This window comes from Mesoplodon mirus (genome assembly GCF_964341445.2).
Source record: "Mesoplodon mirus genome assembly, chromosome: X".
NCBI classification, from domain to species: domain Eukaryota; kingdom Metazoa; phylum Chordata; class Mammalia; order Artiodactyla; family Ziphiidae; genus Mesoplodon; species Mesoplodon mirus.
This window is the reverse complement of record NC_138981.1, coordinates 138,563,448-138,587,146: the sequence shown is the minus strand read 5'-3', so window position 1 is coordinate 138,587,146 and position 23,699 is coordinate 138,563,448. Positions and strand designations below refer to the sequence as shown.

The following is a 23,699-nucleotide window of genomic DNA, read 5'->3' as shown; positions in this document are numbered from 1 at the left end:
CCAAAACAGGGCTAAGTCCTCTCCTGTCACTCAGAGGACTGCAGTTGCCTCCTGCCAGGTCCCTAGGTCTCCTCGCCTCTAGACCTGCCCCTGATCCCACCCTCCAGGAGATGGCAGGGTGGGGCACAGAGCAGGGACAGACTCCAGAGAGGATCAAGGAGGGCTGGCAGCAGCTGCCCGCTGCTGGTTCCCCACTCCTTGGGCCCCAGCCACCCTCCAGCTCCTTCCCACCTCATCTGATCAGCAGGTCCGGGGGATGGGGGCATTCACTGAGCTGGGGGTTTTGGAGGTGTGGGGGGAGAACAGGCTAACAAATGTCATTTCAGACTCATTGAGTTTGAGGGGCATGAGAGGTGCAAAGACATTTGTAAGTGGACAGGGCAGGAAGGAGGCACAGAACCTTCCAGAAGGTCGAAGACAGACGGGAGGAAGGGTAGGTGGAAGGAGCAGGGCCCAGCATAATAATAGTGAACATGTACATAGTGTTTTTTACATGCCAGGTATTGTTCTAGGTATTTTATAGGAATTATTACCTCATTCCATCCTCATAGCAAGCCAAGGAGGGAAGTGGTTTCATTATCCACGTTAGGTGAGGGTAAGGAGGCACAGAGAGGTTAGGTAACCCGCCCAAAGTCACACAGCTGGGGCCGGATTCGAACCCATGAAACCTCCCTCTAACTACAGTTGTGAGTGTGGGAAACCGGAGACAGAGCCCCGCGCTGGGAGATGGGGCGCTCAAGTCCCAGTTCTGTCCGGTCACCCAGGCCCCGCTTCGTCCTCCCGCGGAGAAACCGACTAGGGTAGGAGCGCCCTCTCCTGGAAGGCTCTCTCCCGGCCGCGTCCTCCGACCCGGCCGCGGGCGGGAGGGTCGCGGGAGAGCGGGCTACTGAGCGCCAGCCCCGGCTCCGCCCCCTTCCTTGAGGTCAGCCTCCTGGGCGGAGCCGCGGCCCAGGGGAAAGGCGCAGTGGGGGAGGGGTGGGCCGCGTCTCCGGGCCACTCCCGGGCCCCGGTGCAGGCGGGTGGCAGGAGGAGCGCCAGCTGGCGCTTGATTGGCAGCTGGGCCGGCCAGTCAGCCCGGGGCCTGGGGGCGGGGCGCGGCTCCGAGCGCGAAACATGGCCTTGCTGGGTGCTTGCAGCGGCGGCGGAGGCTACGAGGAGGAGGGGGGAGACAGCGTGTTCAAGGCGGCCGTGGAGGTCTTCGCGAAACTGAAGGTGCTGCGGGGCCGAGGAGCCGCCCCGGGGCGGCTGGGGCCGGGCGGCGGGGCGGGCAGGGCCTGCTGCGGAAGTCGGCGGCGCCGGGCGCGCCGCCCCAGTCGCCGCTGCAGGCTGCACCCTGGGTCCTGCTGCGGGGGAAGGTATGTGGGGCGTCCTTCTCGGCTCCTTGGGCGGCCCCAGGCCTTCATTCTCGCTGTGTCCACGTCCCGTGCCTGGTACTTCAGGCAGGCGCCGTGCGCCTACCGCACCTGAACTTCTGTCGCTGCAAGACCCGGCCGGGCGCGCGGATTGAGTGCAGGCGCGGGCGGTGGGGGTCGGGGCCCACAGGCCCGGGACTCGAGGAGCTCGCGGGGTCCGGGGGAGACAGATGGGCGGGGTCCATGCCTCCCCCTCCGAGTCAGCGGCCAATGCCCGTGACAGCGGTGGTGAGGAGGCCCGCCCCGCGAGGTCAGGCAGCGGTCCCGGGGCCGCTACCCGCGCGCCCCTCCCCTCTCCCACCCCGTCCCGGCTCTCCCCTCACCCCCTCTCCTCTCCCCTGCCCCGCGACACCTCCCTCCCGTCCGCGATCGGCCCCGTCGGCCCTTTCCCTCCTCTTTACCTTTGCGCCCAGCCTGGAGCCGGCATCGGAATCTCTCCGAAGCCCCTAGTTGCTACCACGTCAAACTACCGCTTGCGCTCCGAGGGGGCGTCCGTAAAGGAGGCGGAGTGGCGGGCGGCCGGAGCCGCGGATGAGGGGGACTGAACTCTGGGCGCGATCGACAGCGCTGCCAGTGTGCCGGGCGCGCCCGGCGGGGGTGGTGGGGTGTGTGTGACCCGCCTGGTGGGTGCTGGGCGGTCGGGAACGTGCGTGAACGGAGGTGCGCTGAGAGCGTTTTTGCAGATGTGCGTTTCAGCCCTTCGCTGATGTTGGCTTTCTAAAGCTTCCTGGCTTTCCCTTTCCTTGCTTAGGACCTCAGCTGCCCCTTCCTCCAGGGTCTTTATATCACAGAACCAAAGACCATTCAGGAACTGCTGTGTAGCCCCTCGAAGTACCGCTTGGAAATCCTGGAGTGGATGTGTGCACGGTAACAGCCTGGTTTCTTCCTCCCCCACCCCTGGGGTACACGGGCACCACTCAACCCACTGGGGGGAAGATGGGGTTTGTTCTTTATCTGAGGAGCTGTCCTCCATCCCCCGTCACTGTGAGAGCAGCTGCTTAGATAAGAAGTGAAGCCGTGCTCAGATCTGGGAAGAAAGTGCCCCGGGCAGTGCTTCAGCTCCTCTGTTTGCCGCCTCACAGAAGCTGAGCTTGGCTCCTGAGCGTTTTTTCTTGCTGTAACTACTAGTTTCAGAGCGGGCAGGGACCTGGGAAATGATGTACTTCAGTCCTTTCATTTTCAGACTGGGAAGCTGAGCATCAGGCTGGAGTTGAGAACTGTCTCAGGTCTTGCCACCGAGAAGTGGCAGGCAGGGCCAAGACCCCATTTCCCAGTCCTTTGGGTCAAGGTGCAGCTGGGTGTGTGTGCCTGGCACCGTGCAAGGGAAGCAAAGCCTGCCCAGGTGTCTGCATGTCACACATACTCCTATATAGCCTTCAAAGACCCAGCTCACACATCCTGTCTCCTTTTAGGAAGTCTCCAGTTCCCAGGGCAAAACGTATTCCTCCTTCCTCTGGACACCCACAGCCTTTTGAGCGCACCCCTGCCAGAGCCCTCAGCCTGTTGGTTGGGTCTTGGCCTGCTGTCCTGTCTGGCTCTCCAGAGCACTGGGAGCTGCTGGAGGGCAGGCACCATGTGGGACCCCCACCCCCGCCATCAGCCCCAGGTTGCAGTGCAGCGTTGAACATACTTAAGACATGATCCAGGGCTTCCCTGGTGGCGCAGTGGTTGAGAGTCCACCTGCCGATGCAGGGGACACGGGTTCGTGCCCCAGTCCGGGAAGATCCCACATGCTGCGGAGCGGCTGGGCCCGTGAGCCATGGCTGCTGAGCCTGCGCGTCTGGAGCCTGTGCTCCGCAACGGGAGAGGCCACAACAGTGAGAGGCCCGCGTACCGCAAAAAGAAAAAAAAAAGACATGCTCCAGGCTGTGGGGTGACAAGTAGGCACACAGACACATGCTTACCGGAATTCCATTCTAGGTGCCTCAGACACGGATGGGTGTCCTCAAGGAGCTGGGACTTCAGTGGCCACAGAGGCTCAGGCACTGATCCCAGTGTTGGGCGCACCTCTGCAGTCTTGAGTGCTGTGGACCTTGGCAGGGAGGAGGTGGCATTTGATCTGGGAGGGAACGAGTCATGGTGGGCACTCGTTTCCACAGGAGTGGGGAGTCAAGGTGTGGGAGGGAGAGCCGGGCAGCAGTGGCCTGAATGGCAGCCCAGGGCAGCTCACGTGGAGCCTTCCAAGCCACGTGAAGGCCTTTGAACTTTAGGCTCTGGGCAGGACGGGCACGGGACCCGGGGAGTGACATACTGAAATTGGCATTTTTGGCAGGGTGACTTGGGAGTCCTGTGGTGGATGGATTTGGAGGGGAGAGGCTGGAGGCAGGGAGACCAATACGGAGGCTGCTGCAACAGCCCTGGGAAAAGATGGCAGGAGCCTGGCTTGTAATGGCAATGGCTCTCGTGACAGGCACTGTTGGCCCTGGAGGTACCAGCGCCTGGTCCAGGAACCTGGGAGGAGAGGTAGTAGTGGGGATGGCCTGGGCTAGTTCGGGGATCTTGAACACGCTCCCAGGAGGAGGGAGGCCAGAGTCAGGTCTTAGAGAGGCTCTCGTGGGAGGGAGGCCAGAGTTGCCTGGCCCAGGTGGAAGCTGGGGACTGGGTCCCTCTGCTGGCCAGAGGGGGCATGGGTGAGAGCCTCTGGCTGCAGTCCTCAAATGCTTTTAGTGCTTTTTTAAATACAAGAAACAGAATCCTTTTAAGAAGCAACCAGGGAATGTCCAGTTGCTTTTTATGATCCCAAGCTGGCAAAAGTGCCGTAGGCCTTTCGATGGCCAGAGGATTGCACAGAGTCCAGTTTCTCCCAATTTCCTGCTGGCTTTGCACGTGGCTTCACCACTTCAGCCTCCTTTAGGGCCGCCTATTCACCCCTGTCTGGGCAGAACCTGGAAACTGCACGCAGCATTGGCTGGGGGGCTGGGCGTGGTGGCTCTTGGGGTCCTCTATGCCAAGCTGGCCCTCAGCACGGGCGGGGCAGAGCCGTGGGGCCCCTAGATTGCTGAGGTTAAGGCGCATGGGTTCCCTTGGCTCCTGAACTGTACTTGCGTTCAAGGCCTTGAGCACCGTTAGTTTCTGCCCTGCTCCCTGCTGCTTCAGGAAAATCAAGTTTAATGAAAGCCCTTTGTGAGTGAGATCACTCAGGCTTTCGGGGATTTATTCTTTAGCGTGTTGAAGTGGTTTGCTGAGGTCCAGCCTGATGGATCACTGAGTGCTCTCTGCTCTCTGGTGCTTTGTGAGTGGGAATGTTGCCTGGCAACCAGGCCCAGGGCCAGCCTCCTAGCTTTTCACACAGCAGGGGCTCCTCCTCCCGCCCTCTTTGGCAGAATGGGTGGCTGCCCCGCCCCCTCTTCCCTGCAGTCCTGCAAGGGAGCGGGGGCTGGTGCCTCAGGTCGGGTCAGGGTGGCTCCACTAGCTCCCAGGGCCCCAGCATAGTTGGGGCAGGTGTGACCTGGGATGCAGGCGTTTGGAGGCATGGCCCCAGGGAAGGAACAGTGAGCCTTTTCCATCGAACACTGACCCTGCCCTCTCCCACCATGATGAGTGAGTCAGCAGGTCCCTGGGGCTGAGGCTTGGTCCCCCATACTGCCATAGCAGGGCGGGGTCCTGGCCCCAGTCATCCTGGGGCTCCCTGGCAAGTAGCTGGAGCGAAGTTCCCATGGCCTCGGTGCTGTGTCAGGCGTGGAGCTTGGGGCTGGGGACGCGGTGCTCAGACTGCGCCCCTCTCATGGAAGAGACACAGTGGGAAGCCTGTGCTGTGTGTCGCTTGTGACGCCTGCCGGTATATTGCACCCCTTACTGCCTTTGGATGTGGTCTGTGTCTGGAAATGGTTCTGCCCATCAGCTTGGCATCTTAAGGCAGGATGGTTACAGGTGGCCACCGTCCCGTTTATCTGTGTGGTATCATCAAGGCTCGGGCTCCACCAAGCCAAGGGGGACAGCTGCGATTGCTGTTTCCCCACTTGGGAGGTTGGGACTGTGACCCCAGAGCCCATGCTAGGAGCCCTTGAATGGCTCAAAGCTGTGACCTGGGGTAGCATCATCTCCTGTTAACTTATGTTAGTTTAAAAACATTCCCGCTGTTAAAAGAGCTAAGCACGGGCATTTACTAATGGCAGATTATTCCGTGACATGAGGCTGTGGTCATCCATTCGTTAATGCCCACTGGCCACCATTTCAGTGCTGGTTGCCATGTTAGGGCCTAGAAATACAGAACAGAAAGTCAGCTCCTGGCCTCGGTGAGCCTGAAGTCTGGGAGGTGAGAGCGCAGTGGAAAGACAGCTCCCAGGCCCCGCAGCGACGGAGGGATGCCAAGCTGGCTGCAGGCATGTCCAGCCCGCCCCTGGCTTCCCTGGGGCAGTGATGTCAGCTGTGGGCTTCATGGTGAGTTGGAGCCAACTCGGTGTGCTTGGCTTGGACGGGAAGAAAGCGCTGCAGGCGGAGAAGGGCAGACACACACGTAGAGGTGCGAGAGGGGGCCCAAGCCAGGCCCGCAAGGACGCCAGAGCAAGGAGGGCCTTCTCAGACATCCTCCAAACAGACCTGCGCCATGATTTCAAGGAAAGCCAGCCCCTGATAAAGAGCTTAGTGCTCTGAGGAATTCAGTGTTTTCTCTTGGGCAGTCATTTCATCTCTTTTATTGTGAGAATTTTAATTTCAGTATTCACATTCACACTTCTGAGGTAAGCTTTCAGAAATATTTTGGTTTTTTGTTTCTCTGATAATTTATGGAGTTGAAATCATAAGATTAGCCATTTTTTTTTTTTTTTTTTTTTTTTTTTTTTTTTTTTTTTTTTTTTTGCGGTACGCGGGCCTCTCACTGCTGTGGCCTCTCCCGTTGCGGAGCACAGGCTCCGGATGCGCAGGCTCAGCGGCCATGGCTCACGGGCCCAGCCGCTCCGCGGCATATGGGATCCTCCCAGACCGGGGCACGAACCCGTATCCCCTGCATCGGCAGGCGGACTCTCAACCACTGCGCCACCAGGGAGGCCCAAGATTAGCCATTTTAAAGTAAGTGTTCCAGTGGCATTTAGCACCTAGGTACAGAGATTCACTTTTAGGAGCATGAGTAAGGAGGGGTGTGAGGGGCCCCTGCAGCCCACCCAGGCCTGACTGGTTTTGCTCTTTCCCTGCAGGGTCTGTCCCTCCTGGCAAGACAGGTTCAGCTCACCTAAGGGGGCCTCAGCCGAGGTGAAGATCCAAGGTGGGTCTCCGCTGTGGGAGCCTGCTGTTGAACGGTGGATTCGGGGCCATTCTCACCTGGTGCACAGCCTCCTTAGCAGGTTGCGAATTTCCCATTGGACTGGTGTTTTCTTCTGGATGGTGCGCACTCCGTGGATATTACTAGAGCCTGCTAGGATCCGCCCCCCCTTGCACACGTGAAGGAGACCCTGCCAGCCCATCCACTGAGGTGCTGGGGGCAGAGACAGCCATTGTTGCCGACGCCACCAGTGGCCCGTCCACGTGGCACTGGTGTGTGTGTGTGCACGTGACACGAGACATTCCGGGGAGCATGCTGGGCAGCTCTCTGCGGGTCTCTGGGGCCTTATCTTGGAACCGCTTCTTTTTGATCCTTTTTTGGCAGAAACTGTCCTTAACCCAGCAGTGAACATTAGGTAAAGGGGAGTGCATTGCAGTCCTCAAGATGGCGGCTGGCTCTTTGCCCACACAACAGTGTTTCCAAAGGTCCATCTTTCCAGGGGCCTGTGTTCCCTCCCCCACCCCAGCTCCAGGGTGGGTTAGCTGGACCCCAGATTCCTGACCCGTGCCGCTGCTGGCACTGTCAAGTTAGTTATCTGAGGACAGTTGTCCCCGAGGCTGCAATGGGCCAGAAGAACAGGGGTTGTGTCTTGGAGCCTGCGGGGCCGGCCTGGGCTGCACAGAGGCGCTGCCCTTCTCCCCAGCACTGTCATGTCTGGCACGTTCCTCCTGATGGGACCCTGTTGAGGCCGGGCGAGCCTGGTCATGAGGCCACACCTGAATCCTCTAACACACATACACGCATGGGTGCCGACCCTGGCCCTTGCCGTTCCCAGCCTCAGTTTCCTCTTCTGTAAAGTGTGGGTGCTCAGCCTTGCCCACCCCATGGGAGTGCGCTGAGTGGCAGAGCAGGTGGTAGACATGAGTGCTTGTGAAAGAGTATAATTGGGAGAAACCGGGACAGGTAGGGGAAGTAGAAGTCCCAAATTCACGTGACAGGTATTTATGGAGCACCCACTGTGCACCCGGCACTGTTTTAGGAGCTCACTTGCTAGCTGGGGGAGACGGGTGATGCACAGAAGGCGGCCAAATTCTCAGTGTATCAGATGGTGAGAAGCGCCGTAAACAAGCCGGGTGAAGGCAAGGTGGTGCTCGGGTGGGTTGGGAGAGAGAAGGGTGGAGCTGTTGACACAAGGTGGCTGGGGAAGGCCTTTGTTTAAAAAAACAGAGCCCTGCAGGAAGGGAGGAAGGGAGCCAGGCAGGTATCAGGAAGATTAGTGTTCAGGGCAAGAGAACAGCAAGTGCAAGGGGCCTGAGGTAGGCTTGTGTGTGGCTGGCAGCTTGGAGGAGCAGCCAGGAGGCTGGGGTGGCTGACGTCGAGTGTAGAGTGAGGGCAAGGGGTGGGATGAGGTCAGAGGGGCCACGGGGCCAGATCAGGCCAGGCCTTGTGGGCCGCAGAAGGGTGTTGGCCTTCATTCTGAGGAGGGCTGCAGCCTGCCTTTGGGTTTAACAGGGCACGAGTCCGGCCACGATGAGACTCGGATGTGGGCTAAGTGAGAGGGGGGCCAGGGAGTACGCCAGGATTTGGGGTGAAGGGATGTGGGCTGAGCACATGTGCTGGGGGTATAACTGGCATTTGTACCGTGTCTCCAGGATGACTGATGCTTTCACATAGATGCTCTGCTTGCTTCTAGCACCAAACCTTCCAAAGCAGATGTGTGTTCTGCCACTGAGGCACATGAGGGTGGGAGCTGTGAGGGTAAGGACATTGCTGCAGGGCTGGGGGGAGGGGGTATGGAGCTAGCATTGACCCAGGCTGCTGCAGGGCTGGGGGGAGGGGGTATGGAGCTAGCATTGACCCCAGGCTTTCTGGCTCCAAGTTCTGGCCTTCCTTTGTATACCAGATGGTTACTCAGAAAATGCCCAGGGCTCCCTGGAAGACATGGCCGAGCATTCCTTGCAACCATGCAGGGACTCAGTTTCCCAACCTGTGAAATGAAAGGGTTGCCACCTCCTAGGGTTGCCAGCAAAATGAAGGGCCATGATGGCATGAAAGGTGTGTAGGACATTGACAGATGTGAGACGATTCCTTTTGCTTTGGCTTGGTGAGGTCTCTGAAACCGTGGCACACAGCATGTTTGGAAGGTTCCCTGGCCTCTGTGGGCTCCTCAGGCAGCTGGAAGAGCATTGAATGCGACCTCTTATTTCAGGTGAGGAAACTGGCCCCCAGAGAAGGGCAGTGACTGGGTATAGGTCACACAGCAAGACGCAGTCCTGGCACCTGGGGTGTCTTCCACCTGCGTCCTTGTTTACCTGGGTCTTCCAGGCCCAGCCCAGCCTCATGGGTGCTGGGCCTGCTGACGCTAGAGCAGGAGCACCCTTACCAGGGAAGCACTCGGCACCCTGCATGGGTGTGTGGTGTCCTTGCCTGTTTGGGTGGGTGTCTGTGGTAACTGGATCCTTGTGTTCCAACAGAGATGGTGAAACTGGGCCATGAGCTGATGTTGTGTGGGCTGGATGACCACGAGCTCCTGAAGGTAACAGAAAGCCCTCTGTCCCCATGGGCTGGGGGCCTCGGTGACGCTGGGGTAGGCATGGGAGGGCTTTCTTCCCTCAGGCCCAGGAGCTAGCGCCCACAGTCCCCGCTTCTTAGCCCCCTGGGGCAGGAACCCATAGGATTCCTTTGGGTAGACCCCAGCCATCTCTAGGGCCGAGAGGGGAGGGTGGCTGAGGAGGCTGAGAAGGATCTTTGGCTTCTGATGCCCGAAGGGACAGAGAGCACATCCTGTCCTTGGTGGATGACTTCATACACACCGACACCATGGTAAGTACTTTCCATGCTAGTAATTGTCACACCCACACTTGGCAGGAGGTACCTGTCTTAGCCCCATCTCATGGGGAAGGTGACAGACAAGTCTCTCAAGGTTACCCAGTGACAGAGCCTGGCCTCAAACCCAGGCTTCTGGCTCCTGAGCCCATGCACTTTCCCCCACGTGCTGCCCACCCGTGGGTTTCCATGCAGAGGCAGGCCTAATCCACCCCCATATCAAAGAAACCCTGCCACCTACCCATAAAATTTAAAAAGAATATTTGAAAGAATTATTTTTGCATTTTGGCTATTATAAACAATGCTGTGACTATTCTTTATACGTTTTTGACAGAAGACATGTTTTCAGTTCTCTTGGGTATATAGCTAGGAGTGGAATTGTTTAACTTTTCGAATTTTTCGAATACGTTTAACTTTTTGAGGAACCGCCAAACTGCTTTCCAAAGTGGCTGTGCCATCCTACATCCTCACCAGCAATGTACGAGGGTTCCAGTTTCTCCACATCCTCACCAGCACTTGTTCTTGTCCATCTTTCTGACACCAGCCATCCTGGTGGGTGTGAAGGGCTGTCTCCTCGCGGTTTTGATTTGCGTTTCCCTGATGACTAATGATGATAAACACCTTTTCATGTGCTTATTAGCCATTTATATATCTTTTTTGGAGAAAAGTCTCTATTCACTTCTGTCGCCCACTTTTTAATTGGGTTGTCTTTTTATTATTGAGTTGTAGGAATTCTTTATATATCTTGGATATAAGTCACATCAAATATTTGATTTACAAATATTTTCTCCCATTCGGTGGATTGTCTTTTCACTTTCTCCATGTGTCCTTTGGAGCACAAAAGGTTTTAGCATTGTTGAAATCCAATTTATCTATTTTTCTTTTGTTGCTTGTGCTTTTGGTTTCATATATAAGAATCTATTGCCAAATCCAGTCGTTAAGATTGACACCTGTGTTTTCTTCTAAGAGTTTTATAGTTTTAGCTCTTATATTTAGGTCTTTGACCCATTTTGAGTTAGTTTTATGTGTGGTGTAAGGTATGTATCCAACTTCATTCTTTTGCATGTGGCTGTGCAGTTTTCCCAGCACCATTGAAAAGACCTCGGCATCCTTGTGGAAAATCAGTTAACGTAAAAGTGAGGGTTTATTTCTGGATTCTCTATTCTATTCCATTGATTTATATGTCTGTCCTCATGCCAGTACCACACTGCCTTGATGACTGTAGCTTTGTAGTAAATTGTGACATGTGAATCCTCCAACTTTGCTCTTTTTCAAGGTTGTTTTGGCTATTAGGGGCCCCTTGAATTTGCATATGAACTTTAGAATCAGCTTGTCAATTTGTGCAAAAAATCCAATTGGGATTTTGATGAAGATTGTGTTGAATCTGTAGACCACTTTGGCAGGTATTGCCATCAACCATATTAACTCTTTCTCTCCTTGAGCATGGGCTGTGTTTCCACGTATTTAGGTTTTCTTTTTCTTAGAGATGTTTTGTAGCTTTCAGTGTACAGGCTGTGAGGGGCACTTTCCCTTTCCTGGGCTTGGGAGGGGTCTCCTGGAGCCAGGTCTGTTGAGGAGGGGACGGCACGCAACCCTGGCCGCTGGTCAAGGCTTTGTGAGATGCTGAGTGGCACTTGGTCTCATGTTTCAGCCCAGGATTTCCGCTGTCTAGACACTGTCCCACCTCCCACCTCCCACCTCCTATTCCCAGGCTGCCCCTCAGGTGTATCATTCAGGCTCAGTGTTGTTTGGGCAGGTTGGGAGAATGCGTCAACAAGAGGTAGTGATGAGCAGCCAGTGGCAGGCCGAGGGCAAGGAGATGGAGATGCCAGAAGCTTCCAGAGGCACTGGTCCTGTCAACGTGGCTACCCAGCCGAGAGCCAGGCTTGCCGGGAGTGCCAGGCAGCCGCAGCCATGAGACTCGTGAACGGGGAACTGAGCTGCAAACATGATAGCAGAATGTGGCCCTGTCCCCAGATCTGCTCCCCACACAGGGCTGCCCGGCCTGAGATGCCACCAGGAGCCTCTCAGCCCTCTCCCTCTCAGCCCACTTTATTTATTTACTTATTTTTAACATCTTTATTGGAGTATAATTGCTTTACAATGGTGTGTTAGTTTCTGCTTTACAACAAAGTGTATCAGCTATACGTATACTTATATCCCCACATGTCCTCCCTCTTGCGTCTCCCTCCCACCCTCCCTCTCCCACCCCTCTAGGTGGACACAAAGCACTGAACTCTCAGCCCACTTTAAATGCAGGTGCTTCTTGGAGGGCTTTATACTGAGTCACCAGTGATGCTGGCTGAGCGCATGATTCTGGTGCATTCCCCAGAACAGTGGTGTGTCAGGGCAGGCCAGCGAGGAGCTCGAGCGGAGAGCCGGGCCCAGCTTGCCTCCCAGCATCCTTGCTTATGCAGGGCTCTCGGGAGCAGGCTGGGCCCCTCAGGTTGTATTTACCTCATGGGGATCAGCCGTGAGCCTTCTCCCCTTTCTGGAAGGAGGAAGGAGTTGAGCTCCTGGCCGGACAGCTCCCTGCTGGGAGTCCCAGCCGCCTTTGGGGTAGGGGGCTGAGTCAGCTGCCGCTTGGGAAGCCTGGCTGTAAGGCCTGGCTGCTTGCCGCCCCTTGGGGACGAGTCCTTGTTCCCTGCAAGGAGTGGGTTCGGTGCAGGCCACAGCCATGGCCTGTCTTGCTGTGCCAGGGGCCCCAAGCCAGTCCACGACGCTGCTGGGTAGGGGCCAGGTTGCTAGTGGCCCGGTGCGGCCAGCTGCGGGCTGGGGGCACGTGGCATGCCTGGCCAGTGAGTGCATGTGGCCTTCCCTGCCCAGGGCCAGGCCTGTGCCCAGAAGCAGCTGTGCTTCATGGACCAGCTGCTGGACGTGGTCCGGAACCTGACTGTCGGAGGCTCCAGCTGCCGCAGGTAAAGTAGCTCGGGACGGGCCCTCCCTGGAATGGCTGGTGGGTGCCCTTGGTCCTCCATCTGGAGCTGGCAGGGCTAGGGGCCCAGCCCCGGGCACATCTCCGGCTGCGGCTCCGCTCCCCGCTCCCGTAGAGGCGGCTGCTCCCTGGCCCAGGAGCTGTGGGCCGCAAGCCTAGGCAGGAAGCCCCACCCCCACCCCGGGGTGCTGCCCGAGGTGCCAGGCTGTCGGCATGAAGGTGTGGTGTGGGCCTCGGAGAAGACGGGCTGACCCCGGCGGAGGGTGGGCACCCGCGGCGTCTCTGCACGTGGGTGGGCTCTCGGAGACTGGAGGAGATGCCTTCTCCTGGCCTCTCTGCCCGGTCTCATCTGGCCTCTTGGGTCTCTGGCCGGTGACGGCGTGGCCCTGGGGCTGCCTTTGCAGTGTGAAAGAGCATTTCGAGGACACCAGGGAGAAGAATGAGGCGCTGCTGGGGGAGTTCTTCTTGAGCCCCCGCCTGCAGATGCTCCTGAGCCCCGAGTGTGATGCGTGGCCCCTGGGCGTGCAGCCACTTCTCGACAAGCAGAGCAATGCCTGGCAGAGGTACACGCCCCACTCCGTCTGTTACCTGGGACAGAGCCTTCTGTGCGTGGCCCACAGGTGCCCCAGTGCCCGTGATGGCACAGGACAGAAGTGTCCCCCCTTCTCTCCCTGCAGGTCCAGCTCCTCCATCGAGTCAGAGGAGGACAGGGTGGCAGAGCTGGCCAGGCAGCTGCAGGAGCGTGCCTCGAAGCTGCAGTCGCTCAGGATGGAGGTGAGGCGCTGGCCGTAGGGGCGCAGGGGCCCCGCTATGTGTCCTAAGGTGGGGCATGTCGCCCACCCCAGCCTCAGACACCCCGTCTTTATGATGAGTGTGTTGGGAGGCCTAAGCGAGGTGATGGATGCCCACCAGTTTCTAGAATGTGATGGGTGCTCAGGCTCCGTGAAGGCAGGAGTGGGGAGGCTTTTTGAGGAGTGGACAGGACCGTCCTTGGGTGGGCTTTCGGCGTGTGGCCCTCCCCACAGCCCCGGACCCAGCCTTGTTACTGAGGTCGCGAGGAGGACGTTGAGGCCCATGCAGGCCTCTGGTCTTCTGTCTGTCACAAAGTGGGTTAGGGACCTGGTGCCCTGTGACAGGCAGGGCAGCCTCAAGGGACCCTCCGCCTCTGGCTTTGCAGTGCTTTGCACAGCACAAGCAAGGAGCCGCTGTGGGCGGGGCCGACGCCAGAACCCTAGACCAGAAGCTGCGCCTGGCCATCTCTGATTTGCGGCAGCTCATCGTGGCTTTCCTGCAAGTCTATGACGATGAGCTGGGAGAGTGCTGCCAGCGCCCAGGCCCCAGCCTCCGCCCGTGCGGCCCCATCATCCAGGCCGTGTACCAGACTCTGACCTCGTGCAGCCAAGTAAGCATCACCCTCACCCCTCCCTCTCCCTCCCAGGTGCCACTCTAGCCCCCAGTGAGGGACCTGAGGGCTTGGAGAGGCTTGGACAGGCTTGGACTCCCTGCGAGTGGGTGGCGCGCTGAGCTCTGGGCTCTGGGCCCTAGGCCTCAGTCTGGGACTTTGGGCGGGTTGGGGCAGGCGCCTCTTGCGGTGCCATGGAGGGGATGAGGGCTGATGGGGATGTTCCCCTGTGGGTCCCCCTGCCTTCAGGAGAGTGCCAACTGAGCCAAGACCCCGGGTGCAGAAGAGGTTTGTGCACGGCCTGCACTGGGTCCTACCTGAATGTGGGAGACCCTTGTCCCGCCTCCAGCTTCTGTCCCTGTATTGGCCTCACTCTGTGTTCACGAAACACCCAAATGTATCACAGCCTGTTCGTTCTTGTGTGGCCAAGAACTATGCCAGACAGATAGACAGATGTTTGCCTGTCTGTGCCCTTGACCCGGTTTAGACAGATGAGAAAAAGTGGCCTCACGCTGCTGCGCTGACTACATCAGTATTCACTCAGATCCCCAGAGGCTGGCCTGGAATGCTAGGTTTGGTTATGACTGTGAGTACAGTTGCCATGCGTGGAAGTCTGACATTTGCTCAGGGCTGCCATGATGCTGGCCTTGGTTTTTTAACAAAAATGCTCCTAGACTTCCAAACCTCTGACCAGCTTGTCCTTTGCGATTCTACCAACAGCCTGAGTTAGGGCACAGTCCTCTCCCATCAGAAATGCCCTTTTACCTTGGGGCAGTGTTTTTCCCACCGTGACCCTGGCTTTGCGTGGCCTCAGTGTGGGATGGGGTCCGTGATAGTGTGGCGTCCCCGCCGGGCCAGGGGGGAGTTAGTCTGGGGAGCTCTGATGGGTGACTCTCCAGCTGGGAGGCCTGCCCTCAACCTGGGCTGGTGGGTGGATGCAGGTGTTCAGCATCAAGCTGGCTGGGAAGCAGGAGATGCCTTCTGTGGGTCAGACCACCAGCACTCAAGCCCACAAGTCCCCTCCTTCCCTCCCTCCCTCCCTCCCTCCCAGCTGTTGAAAGCGGTCGTGGAGGTCACTGACACCTCGGTGAAAGCCGTGCAGATGGCGAAGCAGCAGCAGGGCAAGCAGATCTGTTGGGGCAGCAACAATTCTGTGATGAGTCTAGGTATGTGGTCGCCACTTTTCTGTGGCTCTGGTCCCCCGTTTGGTGGTCAGGGACACGGCCTTCGCAGTGCACCTCGGGTTAGTGCCTGCCTCCTTCTGTGCTCGACCCGCACTTGGGGATGGGCCCCTTACATTTTTTCTTTTTTTTCCGATGCTTAAGGTTTTCCTTCCCTTGAAAACGCTTCTGACGGATTATAAAATCAAAACATTAATTGTAGGAAATTGGGATAATGTAAAGACGTGCACAGGTAAACTAAAAACATTACATAATGTGGTGGCCCAGAGATGGTCAGTGTTAATATTTTGGTCTGTTTCCCTCTATTCCGTTTCCTCTCATCATTTTTTATTTCTTTGTGTAAGGTGAGTAGAATTACAACATGTGAACACTGTTATATTCTTTCCCTTGGATCTCATTTTAAGCATTTTCCCATGTTCTCGAAGTCACATTTTTAATCATCAAACACTTCCTTTCAGGTATTTGCTATAATTTACTTAATGTTTTCTACTACTGACCCTGTAGGTCATTTTCAGTTTTATACTGTTACACATGATGCTGTTGCAGGATTTACAGTAGTGACAAATGGAAACAACCCAAGGTTTTACCCTTGGGTAATGCTTGGGTAAATACTGGTATATGAATATGGTGGGACGGTATTGGTTGTTTCAAAACTTGGTTACAGTGACATGAGCAAATGTGTATCATGTAATGTTAAAAGGAAAATGCAGGTTAAAAATGAAATATACGGTATGATTTCACTTATCTAAAGGGAAAAAAATGTAGAAGAATCCCTCGTAGGACTTCAGCTAGAACACGGACGTTGGTTTGCTCTGTGTTGGAGTCAGAGGCGTTTTAGTTCATTTAGTCTTTCTTCATCCTGCTCTGCAGCCTTCACATATTCCTCAGTGAACATGTATCACGCAGAGAATTTCTCCCCTGATTGTCAATGTTTAAAAAAGGTTGCAGTGAACATGTTTCGACATTTGTGCTTCCATCCTGGCGGCGGGGTTCCCACCGTCTTGTCAGTGAGGCCAGGCTTCTCACTGTTGTGAGGCCAGCGGTCTCCATCTTACTGCTCCTCGTCAGCGCTGGCTTTGAACCTTCCAACCTTTCTGCTGTTGGATAGGGGCAAAGTTGTATCTGAATTTAATTTTAAACTTTTTTTCTGAGTAAGTCTATTTTTTTATGTAAAAAAACACTCAGAAAAGGTTTTTGTTCTTTTGTGATAAGAAAAATAGCCCTCTCTCTCTCTGAGTCTTAGAGAGAGAAAAGTGAAAAGTTGGATATTTCCCTTTCAATCCAGTTCCAATGACTTTAAAGCCAGTACGTGTGTAACCACAACCCCGGCTAAGAAATGGAACATGCCTCGCACGCTAGAGACTCCCACCGCCTCTGCCTGCCCGCGGCCAAGCGCTGTCCCTGCCCGCTGAGAATTTTCTCCCTGTGCTCCCACCGCCCACGTGGGGGTCTGTGACCTGCTGACATTCATCAGCACGTAGCTGAGGCCCTTGCACAGTCCCCTCTGTCTTCCATTCTCCGATCTCTCTTGCCCTTCGGCTTTTGGCAGTCTGATTATAGTGTGTCTCGGTGCGGGTCGCTTTGAGTCTCTCTCATTTGGAGTTTTTTGAGCCACTTGAGTGTGCAGCTTCGTGTTTCTCGTCCACACTCCGCACTTCTCGTTGCTCCCACCCTCTTAGAGGCCGAGCAGAGGCACTGGCTCAGGGCCTTCTCAGGTCTCTCCTGGGGGCCCGCACAACCCCGGGCGTGCGCGTGGCCTTCTAGATTCCCAGGACTGTCAGAGCTCTGCAGAGCCCTCGTGGGCATCTCCTTTCCCATCCTCTCCTTCTGCGCCTTCTGGTTGGTCTACTGTTTGCCCCAACTCTTATCCACTGGCTGAGGCAACGGCGACTCCAGCATCTGCCTGTCAATCCCCCCCATCCAGTGCACCCCCAAGGACTGGCTTCAGGCCACATAGCCCCGAGCCCTCCCTTGGGGGGCTGTCTGTGTGAATTCGCTGGCCTTCTCGCCGCTCTTGGCCTCGTGCACACACTCGCCACATGTGTACCTGGGCACCCAGGAGTGTCTCTCCTTTCTGACTGAACTGCAGCAGAAACCTCCATTTAAACATCCTTCCTAACATTTCTCCTCATCACGCTGCTGCTGTGACTCTCACCCCTGTGTGTGTAGTTGTTAGTACTGTGCTTGCAGCCCATGCTCTCATTAGGACATTAATGACCCCGAGTGCTCTCCACGGCGTGCCACCTGCCCCGGGCTCACAGCACAGCGGCAGCCTTCGCCTTTCCCGTCTGAGCTGTGTGAACCTCTCCGCTTCCCCTCTGTGTTGTGCCTGCAGAGAAGTGTCTGCTTGCCCCGGAATCCACAGAGTCTTGAGCGCAAGCGCTGCACCAAAGGGGGGAGCGCCCTGTTCTCGTTCAGCCCTCCAGCCCAGCCGTGGTCTGTGTCGCTTCCTCGTGTTGTTTGAGACTCGTTCTTGGGCTATAGACACAGCAGAGAAATGACCCCTGGCAACTCCACACCAGGGGCCAGTTGGAAGGGCCTTGGCGTTTCCCTTGTATCTACCTGAGAGAGTAAGGGCCCTGGTCTCTGCGGCCTCGGGCCCGCCACCGTGGGAGGTCCGTGTGTCTGTGCTACTTCACCTCCCGGTATAAGAAGCTAGGCCACCCATCTGGCTGTCAGTAGCCAGGCTATGTTGGTCGCACGTCCCCACACCTGAAGTGAGGGGCTTGAGTGAGGGGACCAGGTGCACCTACAGGGCTGGCACCCAGAGCCGTGGCCTCAGTGTGTGGGCAGGGCCTTGGCAATGTGGGTGGGCAGCTCATCCCATCATCATTCACCCGTCACCGGCTCGACTGGGCGGACCCAAAGCCCCTTCTGCCTCCCAGGCCATCAAAATATCAATGAATTTTGAAAACAAACAGGTTTCTGGAAGCAGGAAAGTCCATGGAGTCAATTTGATGGATGCAATGGGGGGGAAAAGCTGCAACCAAGAGGACAGCCCGAAGGAGCAATGCGGGGGCCAGGCTGCCTGGTGGAACCACCATAGTCCCAGGGCTGTGTGGCCGGCAGTCCCAGGGAGGGGACAGTGGCAGGTGGGCTGGAAGCAGAGGGTGTAAGCAGAGCAGGTCTGTACAGATTGGCGCTCCCAGGGAGACTAGCCTGCTCTTCTGTGAGGAAAATGATTGACATGAATGGCAAGCTCGGGCTCCTGACGTGGCTGGTGGCCAGGTGAAACCCACCTCTTTCTGGCCTCTGAGGGTCCATGGCGTGAGGGCTGGTCGCTGCCTGCTCCTGCTACCCAGGCCTCCTCTCCCCAGCCTGGACCAACACCACAGAAGAGAGAAGAAAGACCTGGAAAAGTAGGCCTAATGGGTCATTCAGATAACAGAACTTTTTCCAACCAAGTTGAATTAACATAGTATCTTGTCCAAACATACCTAGGAAACTAGGAAGAACCAACAAGGAGAAACGCAAGCAGGCAGTCTTAGGAGTTAAGAATGGTTGTCAAAGTGTTCAGGAAAACCATGCAAAGAGTAGAAAACGGATGAGGCAACAGATCTTGAGAATAGAGAGAAAGGGGGCAGATAAACAAAACAAGGACAAATAAAAGCAGCACAGAGGCCTGATGCAGAGAAAGGAAGGAAGGAGGAGGGCGGAGGTCGCAGAGCTGAGGGCTGAGTACAGAGCAGACGGACCCCGAAGACACATCCTCAGGCCTAGTCTCCTGCAATCTGGAGTAGCAGGGACTCAGCAGCAGGGCCCAGGCTTCCAGAGACAACACGACCCAGCCAAGCCCTGAGCCAAGAGAAGGCAAGGCAGCGACGAGGGCCTGGAACAAAGGAGAGACGTGTGAGCTGAGGATGCGCCCGGGGTCGGGGGAGCCCCAGGAGCAGAGCGGGGCTGGGGCGTCTAGAGGTTGGGAAAATCTAGGGATTTAGTAAAGGCAAATGACACCCCCAAATCCTATCTGTGGAGAGATGTGATCGTCCCCAGAGGGAGTGTCGATGGTGAGTAGGGAGGGTGGCTGAGGCCCACTGCATGATTCCTGACTTCAGAGTCACCCTTGGGTGGGCGCGACCAAATGCCAGTTGCCGACATTGCCGTGTGGGAGGGCAGAGGACGGGTGTGCACCGGTTGCTGGTCTGACTAAAATCCACACAGCATCAAAATCAGAACAGCCCTTCGCTCCTGGGCTCCGGGGACAGGGGTGGGCAGGGACGCGGCCAAGCGAGTGGACCCCGGCCTGGGGCTCGGCCTGGCGCCCACGGGGGCTTCCAGCCGTGCTCACCAGCTCCTGGCTCCCTTCACGACTCCTGGCTCAGGGGGGTGGGGGGGCCTGGGGCCTGAGGAAGGCCAGTGGAGAGATGGGCTGGGAAGTGCTGGATTGACTTTGCTATTTTCTTTTCTCTGCAGCCATCAGAATGGAACGGGTAATCTGGAAATACAAGGTCTTCAACGATGGCCTGCCCAATGGCCTGCAGTAGCCTGGGAGCAGGGCGCTCTGCCCCGAAGAGCCAGGCAGCGGTCAGCCCCCATGTTCCCCGGGCTGCCCTCCACATGCTCCGTGCCTTCAGCGATTTGGGGGGGGCGTGACGAGGGGCCGGAGGTGGGGCGGGGCGGTGTGAGCTGGGGACAAAAGAATGCTCAGGTTCTAAGAAGTTGCCTCCAGCCTACCTTTTTTGTTTTATAACACCTTTCTTGAAGTATAATTGCTTTACAATGGTGTGTTAGTTTTTGTTGTATCACGACCTGGGCTGCTTAGTTGTCTGTCCCATTCCTGCCTGTCCCACGAGCTGCCGCCACTGCCTGTTAAGCTTGGTGATGCCTCGTCACGACCCCTGGCTGAATGCCACCAGAGTTCCCCGCCCGGCCCCCCACCCTGTTCTGCTGCCCACCTGGGGCCGGCCTTGGGGATGCCCCGTGAGGTCTCCTTGCTGCCCCACGGCCTGGCCGCTGGCGCCCACTGCATCTGGGTCGCGGCCAGTGGAGCGTGTGCTTCTTCCTCCTTCCTCGCCAGGTCACCCGGCACTGGCCTGGGGGATTTTTGCCGGTGGCCTGACTGGTTGGCCAGCAAGCTGTTCTCTACAGGGCGCCCTTCATAGCCACCTCCTTCCCGTCAAGAGCGGGCACAGCTGGTGGGGCCCCGCCTCCCTCAGCCCAGCGGCAGGCAGAAGGCGGTGTGGGAGGGGCCTCCCTCAGCGCTTGGTCGCCGCCTCACTTGTGCCCACGCTGTCCTGCCCCTGCATCTGCACCTTTGTTTCCCCCAGGCCCCTGTGGCTGCTGTAGACAAGGAGGCTCCAGGGGCTGGGCGCCAGGCCCCTTCCCACCTGGGCTGCCAGAGCCCCCAGGCCTGGTCCCCTGCCTGCCTGGGGCATCCCCCAGATGGCTGCCGTGGGAGGAGGGAGGACGGGCAGGCCCCTGGGCACCACAGTCCAGGTTCACTGACAGCTTCCAGACCAGGGGACTCTGGAGGACCTGCGGCAGGAGACTGGACCTGTGAGTGCCCACTGCCAAGTGCTGACATGTCTTGCCCCGGGAGGAGGTCCCGGGGATGATGTCACCTTCCTGGATCACGGAGGGCCTTCTCATTCCCCTCCTGTTCTGACTGTGTCCTTCACCCTTGACTGAGCCATTCGGGCTGGGAAGGCCCCGGAGCCTGGGGTCTGAGGGGCTGGGGCTGGGGCTGCCTCCGGGCTGCCCCCGCCCCCGCTCTCACAGGGCTCGGTGGAGGACTGCTCCCGCCTGCCTTGCTTCCCTTGCTCCTTCCCTGGCAGCCTCCGCTAAAGGCTCCTGAGAAGTTCTGCAGAGGTCATTATATCAGAGAAACATATACCATCTCCCATTCCTGGTGGAAGATGAGCCCGCACCAAGGCCTGTCCTTACAGCTCACTTCAGCTTCACCAGGGGCAACCGGGTCCCTAGTGACGGGGGGAGCTGTGCCTTGGAGATGCTCCTGTGGGAGATGCCCCAGCCTGGGGCTGGGTGTTGAACCTAAGTCAGACTGAGAGGCAGGGCCTATAAAACTATAAAATCAATGAAGACAGAAAATTATATTCTGTATTGTTTTTTGATGAATAACAGGTACCTAGAACTGTGCACAGAACACTCTATCTACGTTGAAGTGAAGAGAGTCCCAAAGATAATAATATATAGAGAGGGACCTTCAAGATGGCTGAGGAATAGGACGTGGAGATCACCTTCCTCCCCACAAATACATCAGAAATACATCTACAAAAAAAGGGTTCTCTTTGTCATTGTCTTTTAAAAGAACAATTCCCCATGCTTATAAATCCAGACTCAGAACATCAATTCAACCAACCTCAGGAGCCTTGTGGCTACACCTTCCTGCTGGGAATCAGCATGGTCCCCAGAGAATCAATTTGAGGAGTATTGCCAAAGTGTTTTCATTTTCAGTGTTTATCCACTGGAATGTCTAGGAGTGAAGAACAGACAGGGCAATACAATCCTAAGATTCAATTTCTTTCATCAAATACAAACAGTGTATATGAGCATCAAGGCAAGAGGATGGAGGACTTTAACTGAAATTCCAATAGAGATCTAAGCGCAAATCCTGGAACCATCCCATGCTAGCATTGTGAGTTAGGATAGGTACTTAACCACTCTGAGCCTGTTTTCTGATCTCTAAAAAAAAAAAAAAGAGAAGGATAATATCTCATACAGCTGCTGCAAAGATCAACTCAAGTAATTCATGTAAAGAATAGAGCACAACAACCTACAGAATGGGAGAAAATATTTGTAAATCATGTATCATAAGGGATTTTTATTCAGAATATATAAAGAACTCTTACATGCCAGTGAGAAGAAGGTAAATAACCCAACTTTTAAAATGGGCAGAAGATCTAAATAGACATTTCTGCAAGGAAGATATACAAATGGCCAGCAAGCCCATTAGAGATGCTTGACATCATTATTCATCAGGAAAACACAAATCAAAACCACAGAAAGATACCATTTCATACCCATTCGGATGGCTAGAACCAAAAAGATAATCATAACTGTTGGTGGGGATTTAGAGAAATCAGAACCATCATTCACTGTTAGTGAGAATGTAAGATGGTATAGCTGCTTTGGAAAAGTTTGGTGAAACAGTGTTACTGTATGACCCACTTGTAGGTATATTCCCAAGATAAATGAAAATATATGTCCATACAAAAACTTGTACATAAATATTCACAGCAGCAATATTCATAATACTCAAAGATGGAAACAACCCAAAGGCCCATCAACTGATGAATGGATAAACAAAATGTGGCAAATCCATACAACAGAATATTATTCAGACATCAAAAGGAATGAACAACTAATATATGCTACAACATGGCTGAACCTTAAAAACATGCTAAGTGAAAGAAGTCAGTCACAAAAGACCACACATTATGTGGTTCTATTCATATGAAATGCTCAGAACAGGCCAATCTATAGATACAAAATAGATCAATAATTGCTTAAGGCTGAGGCAGAAGCTGCTGGGAGCATAGGGGATTAATAGCTTAATAGCTACAAGATACAAGGGTTTCTTTCTGAGGTGTTGAAAACGTTCTAAAATAGACTGGAGGGAACTTCAAGACGTCGGAAGAGTAAGACGTGGAGATCACCTTCCTCCCACAGATACATCAGAAATACATCTACACGTGGAACTGCTCCTATAGAACACCCAGTGAACGCTGGCAGAAGACCTCAGACCTCCCAAAAGGCAAGAAACTCCCCCATGTGGCTGGGTAGGGCAAAAGAAAAAAGAGAAAACAGAGACAAAAGAATAGGAACGGGACCTGCACCAGTGGGAGGGAGCCGTGAAGGAGGAAAGGTTTCCACACACTAGAAGCCCCTTCACTGGCGGAGACTGCAGGTGGCGGAGGGGGGCAGTTTCGGAGCCACGGAGGAGAGCGCAGAAACAGGGGTGAGGAGGGCAAAGCGGAGAGATTCCGGCACAGAGGATCGGTGCCGACCGGCACTCACCAGCCCGAGAGGCTTGTCTGCTCACCCGCCGGGGCGGGCGGGGGCAGGGGGCTGAGGCTCGGGCTTCGGTCGGAGCGCAGGGAGAGGACTGGGGTTGGCAGTGTGAACACAGCCTGAAAGGGGTTAGTGCGCCACGGCTGGCCGGGAGGGAGTCCGGGGAAAAGTCTGGACCTGCCGAAAAGGCAAGAGACTTTTTCTTACCTCTTTGTTTCCTGGTGCGCGAGGAGAGGGGATTCAGAACGCCGCTTAAAGGAGATCCAGAGACGGGCGCGAGTCGCGGCTGAAAGCGCGGACCCCAGAGACGGGCATGAGATGCTAAGGCTGCTGCTGCCGCCACCAAGAGGCCTGTGTGCGAGCGCAGGTCACTGTCCACACCTCCCTTCCAGGAGCCTGTGCAGCCCGCCGCTGCCAGGGTCCCGGGATCCAGGGACGGCTTCCCTGGGAGAGCGCACGGCGCGCCTCTGGCTGGTGCAACGTCACGCCGGCCTCTGACGCCGCAGGCTCGCCCCGCCTCCGTGCTCCTCCCTCCCCCACGGCCTGAGTGAACCAGAGCCCCCGAATCAGCGGCTCCTTTAACCCCGTCCTGTCTGAGTGAAGAACAGACGCCCTCAGGAGACCTACACGCAGAGGCGGGGTCAAATCCAAAGCTGAGCCCCAGGAGCTGTGCGAACAAAGAAGAGAAAGGGAAATCTCTTCCAGCAGCCTCAGGAGCAGTGGATTAAAGCTCCACAATCAACTTGATGTACCCTGCACCTGTGGAATACCTGAA

At 56.1% G+C, this 23,699-nt stretch overlaps 1 protein-coding gene across 2 annotated transcripts; it reads left to right on the top strand.

Annotated features, from left to right (window-relative positions):
• The first annotated feature begins 992 nt into the window (after positions 1-992).
• Positions 993-20,948, top strand: HAUS7 (HAUS augmin like complex subunit 7). Of its 2 annotated transcripts, XM_082609048.1 has the most exons (11): positions 993-1,212; positions 2,164-2,279; positions 6,545-6,612; positions 9,084-9,145; positions 12,262-12,353; positions 12,775-12,933; positions 13,048-13,144; positions 13,548-13,772; positions 14,260-14,358; positions 14,824-14,938; positions 19,367-20,948. In XM_082609048.1, exons 1-11 carry the CDS (start codon positions 1,114-1,116, stop codon positions 19,435-19,437), a joined length of 1,203 nt encoding a protein of 400 aa, XP_082465174.1. In that variant the 5' UTR covers positions 993-1,113; the 3' UTR covers positions 19,438-20,948. The 2 variants fall into 2 exon arrangements, with proteins under 2 accessions (XP_082465174.1, XP_082465175.1); XM_082609049.1 differs by lacking the exon at positions 14,260-14,358 and having other exon boundaries at positions 998-1,212; positions 19,367-19,918.
• The last annotated feature ends 2,751 nt before the right edge of the window (positions 20,949-23,699 follow it).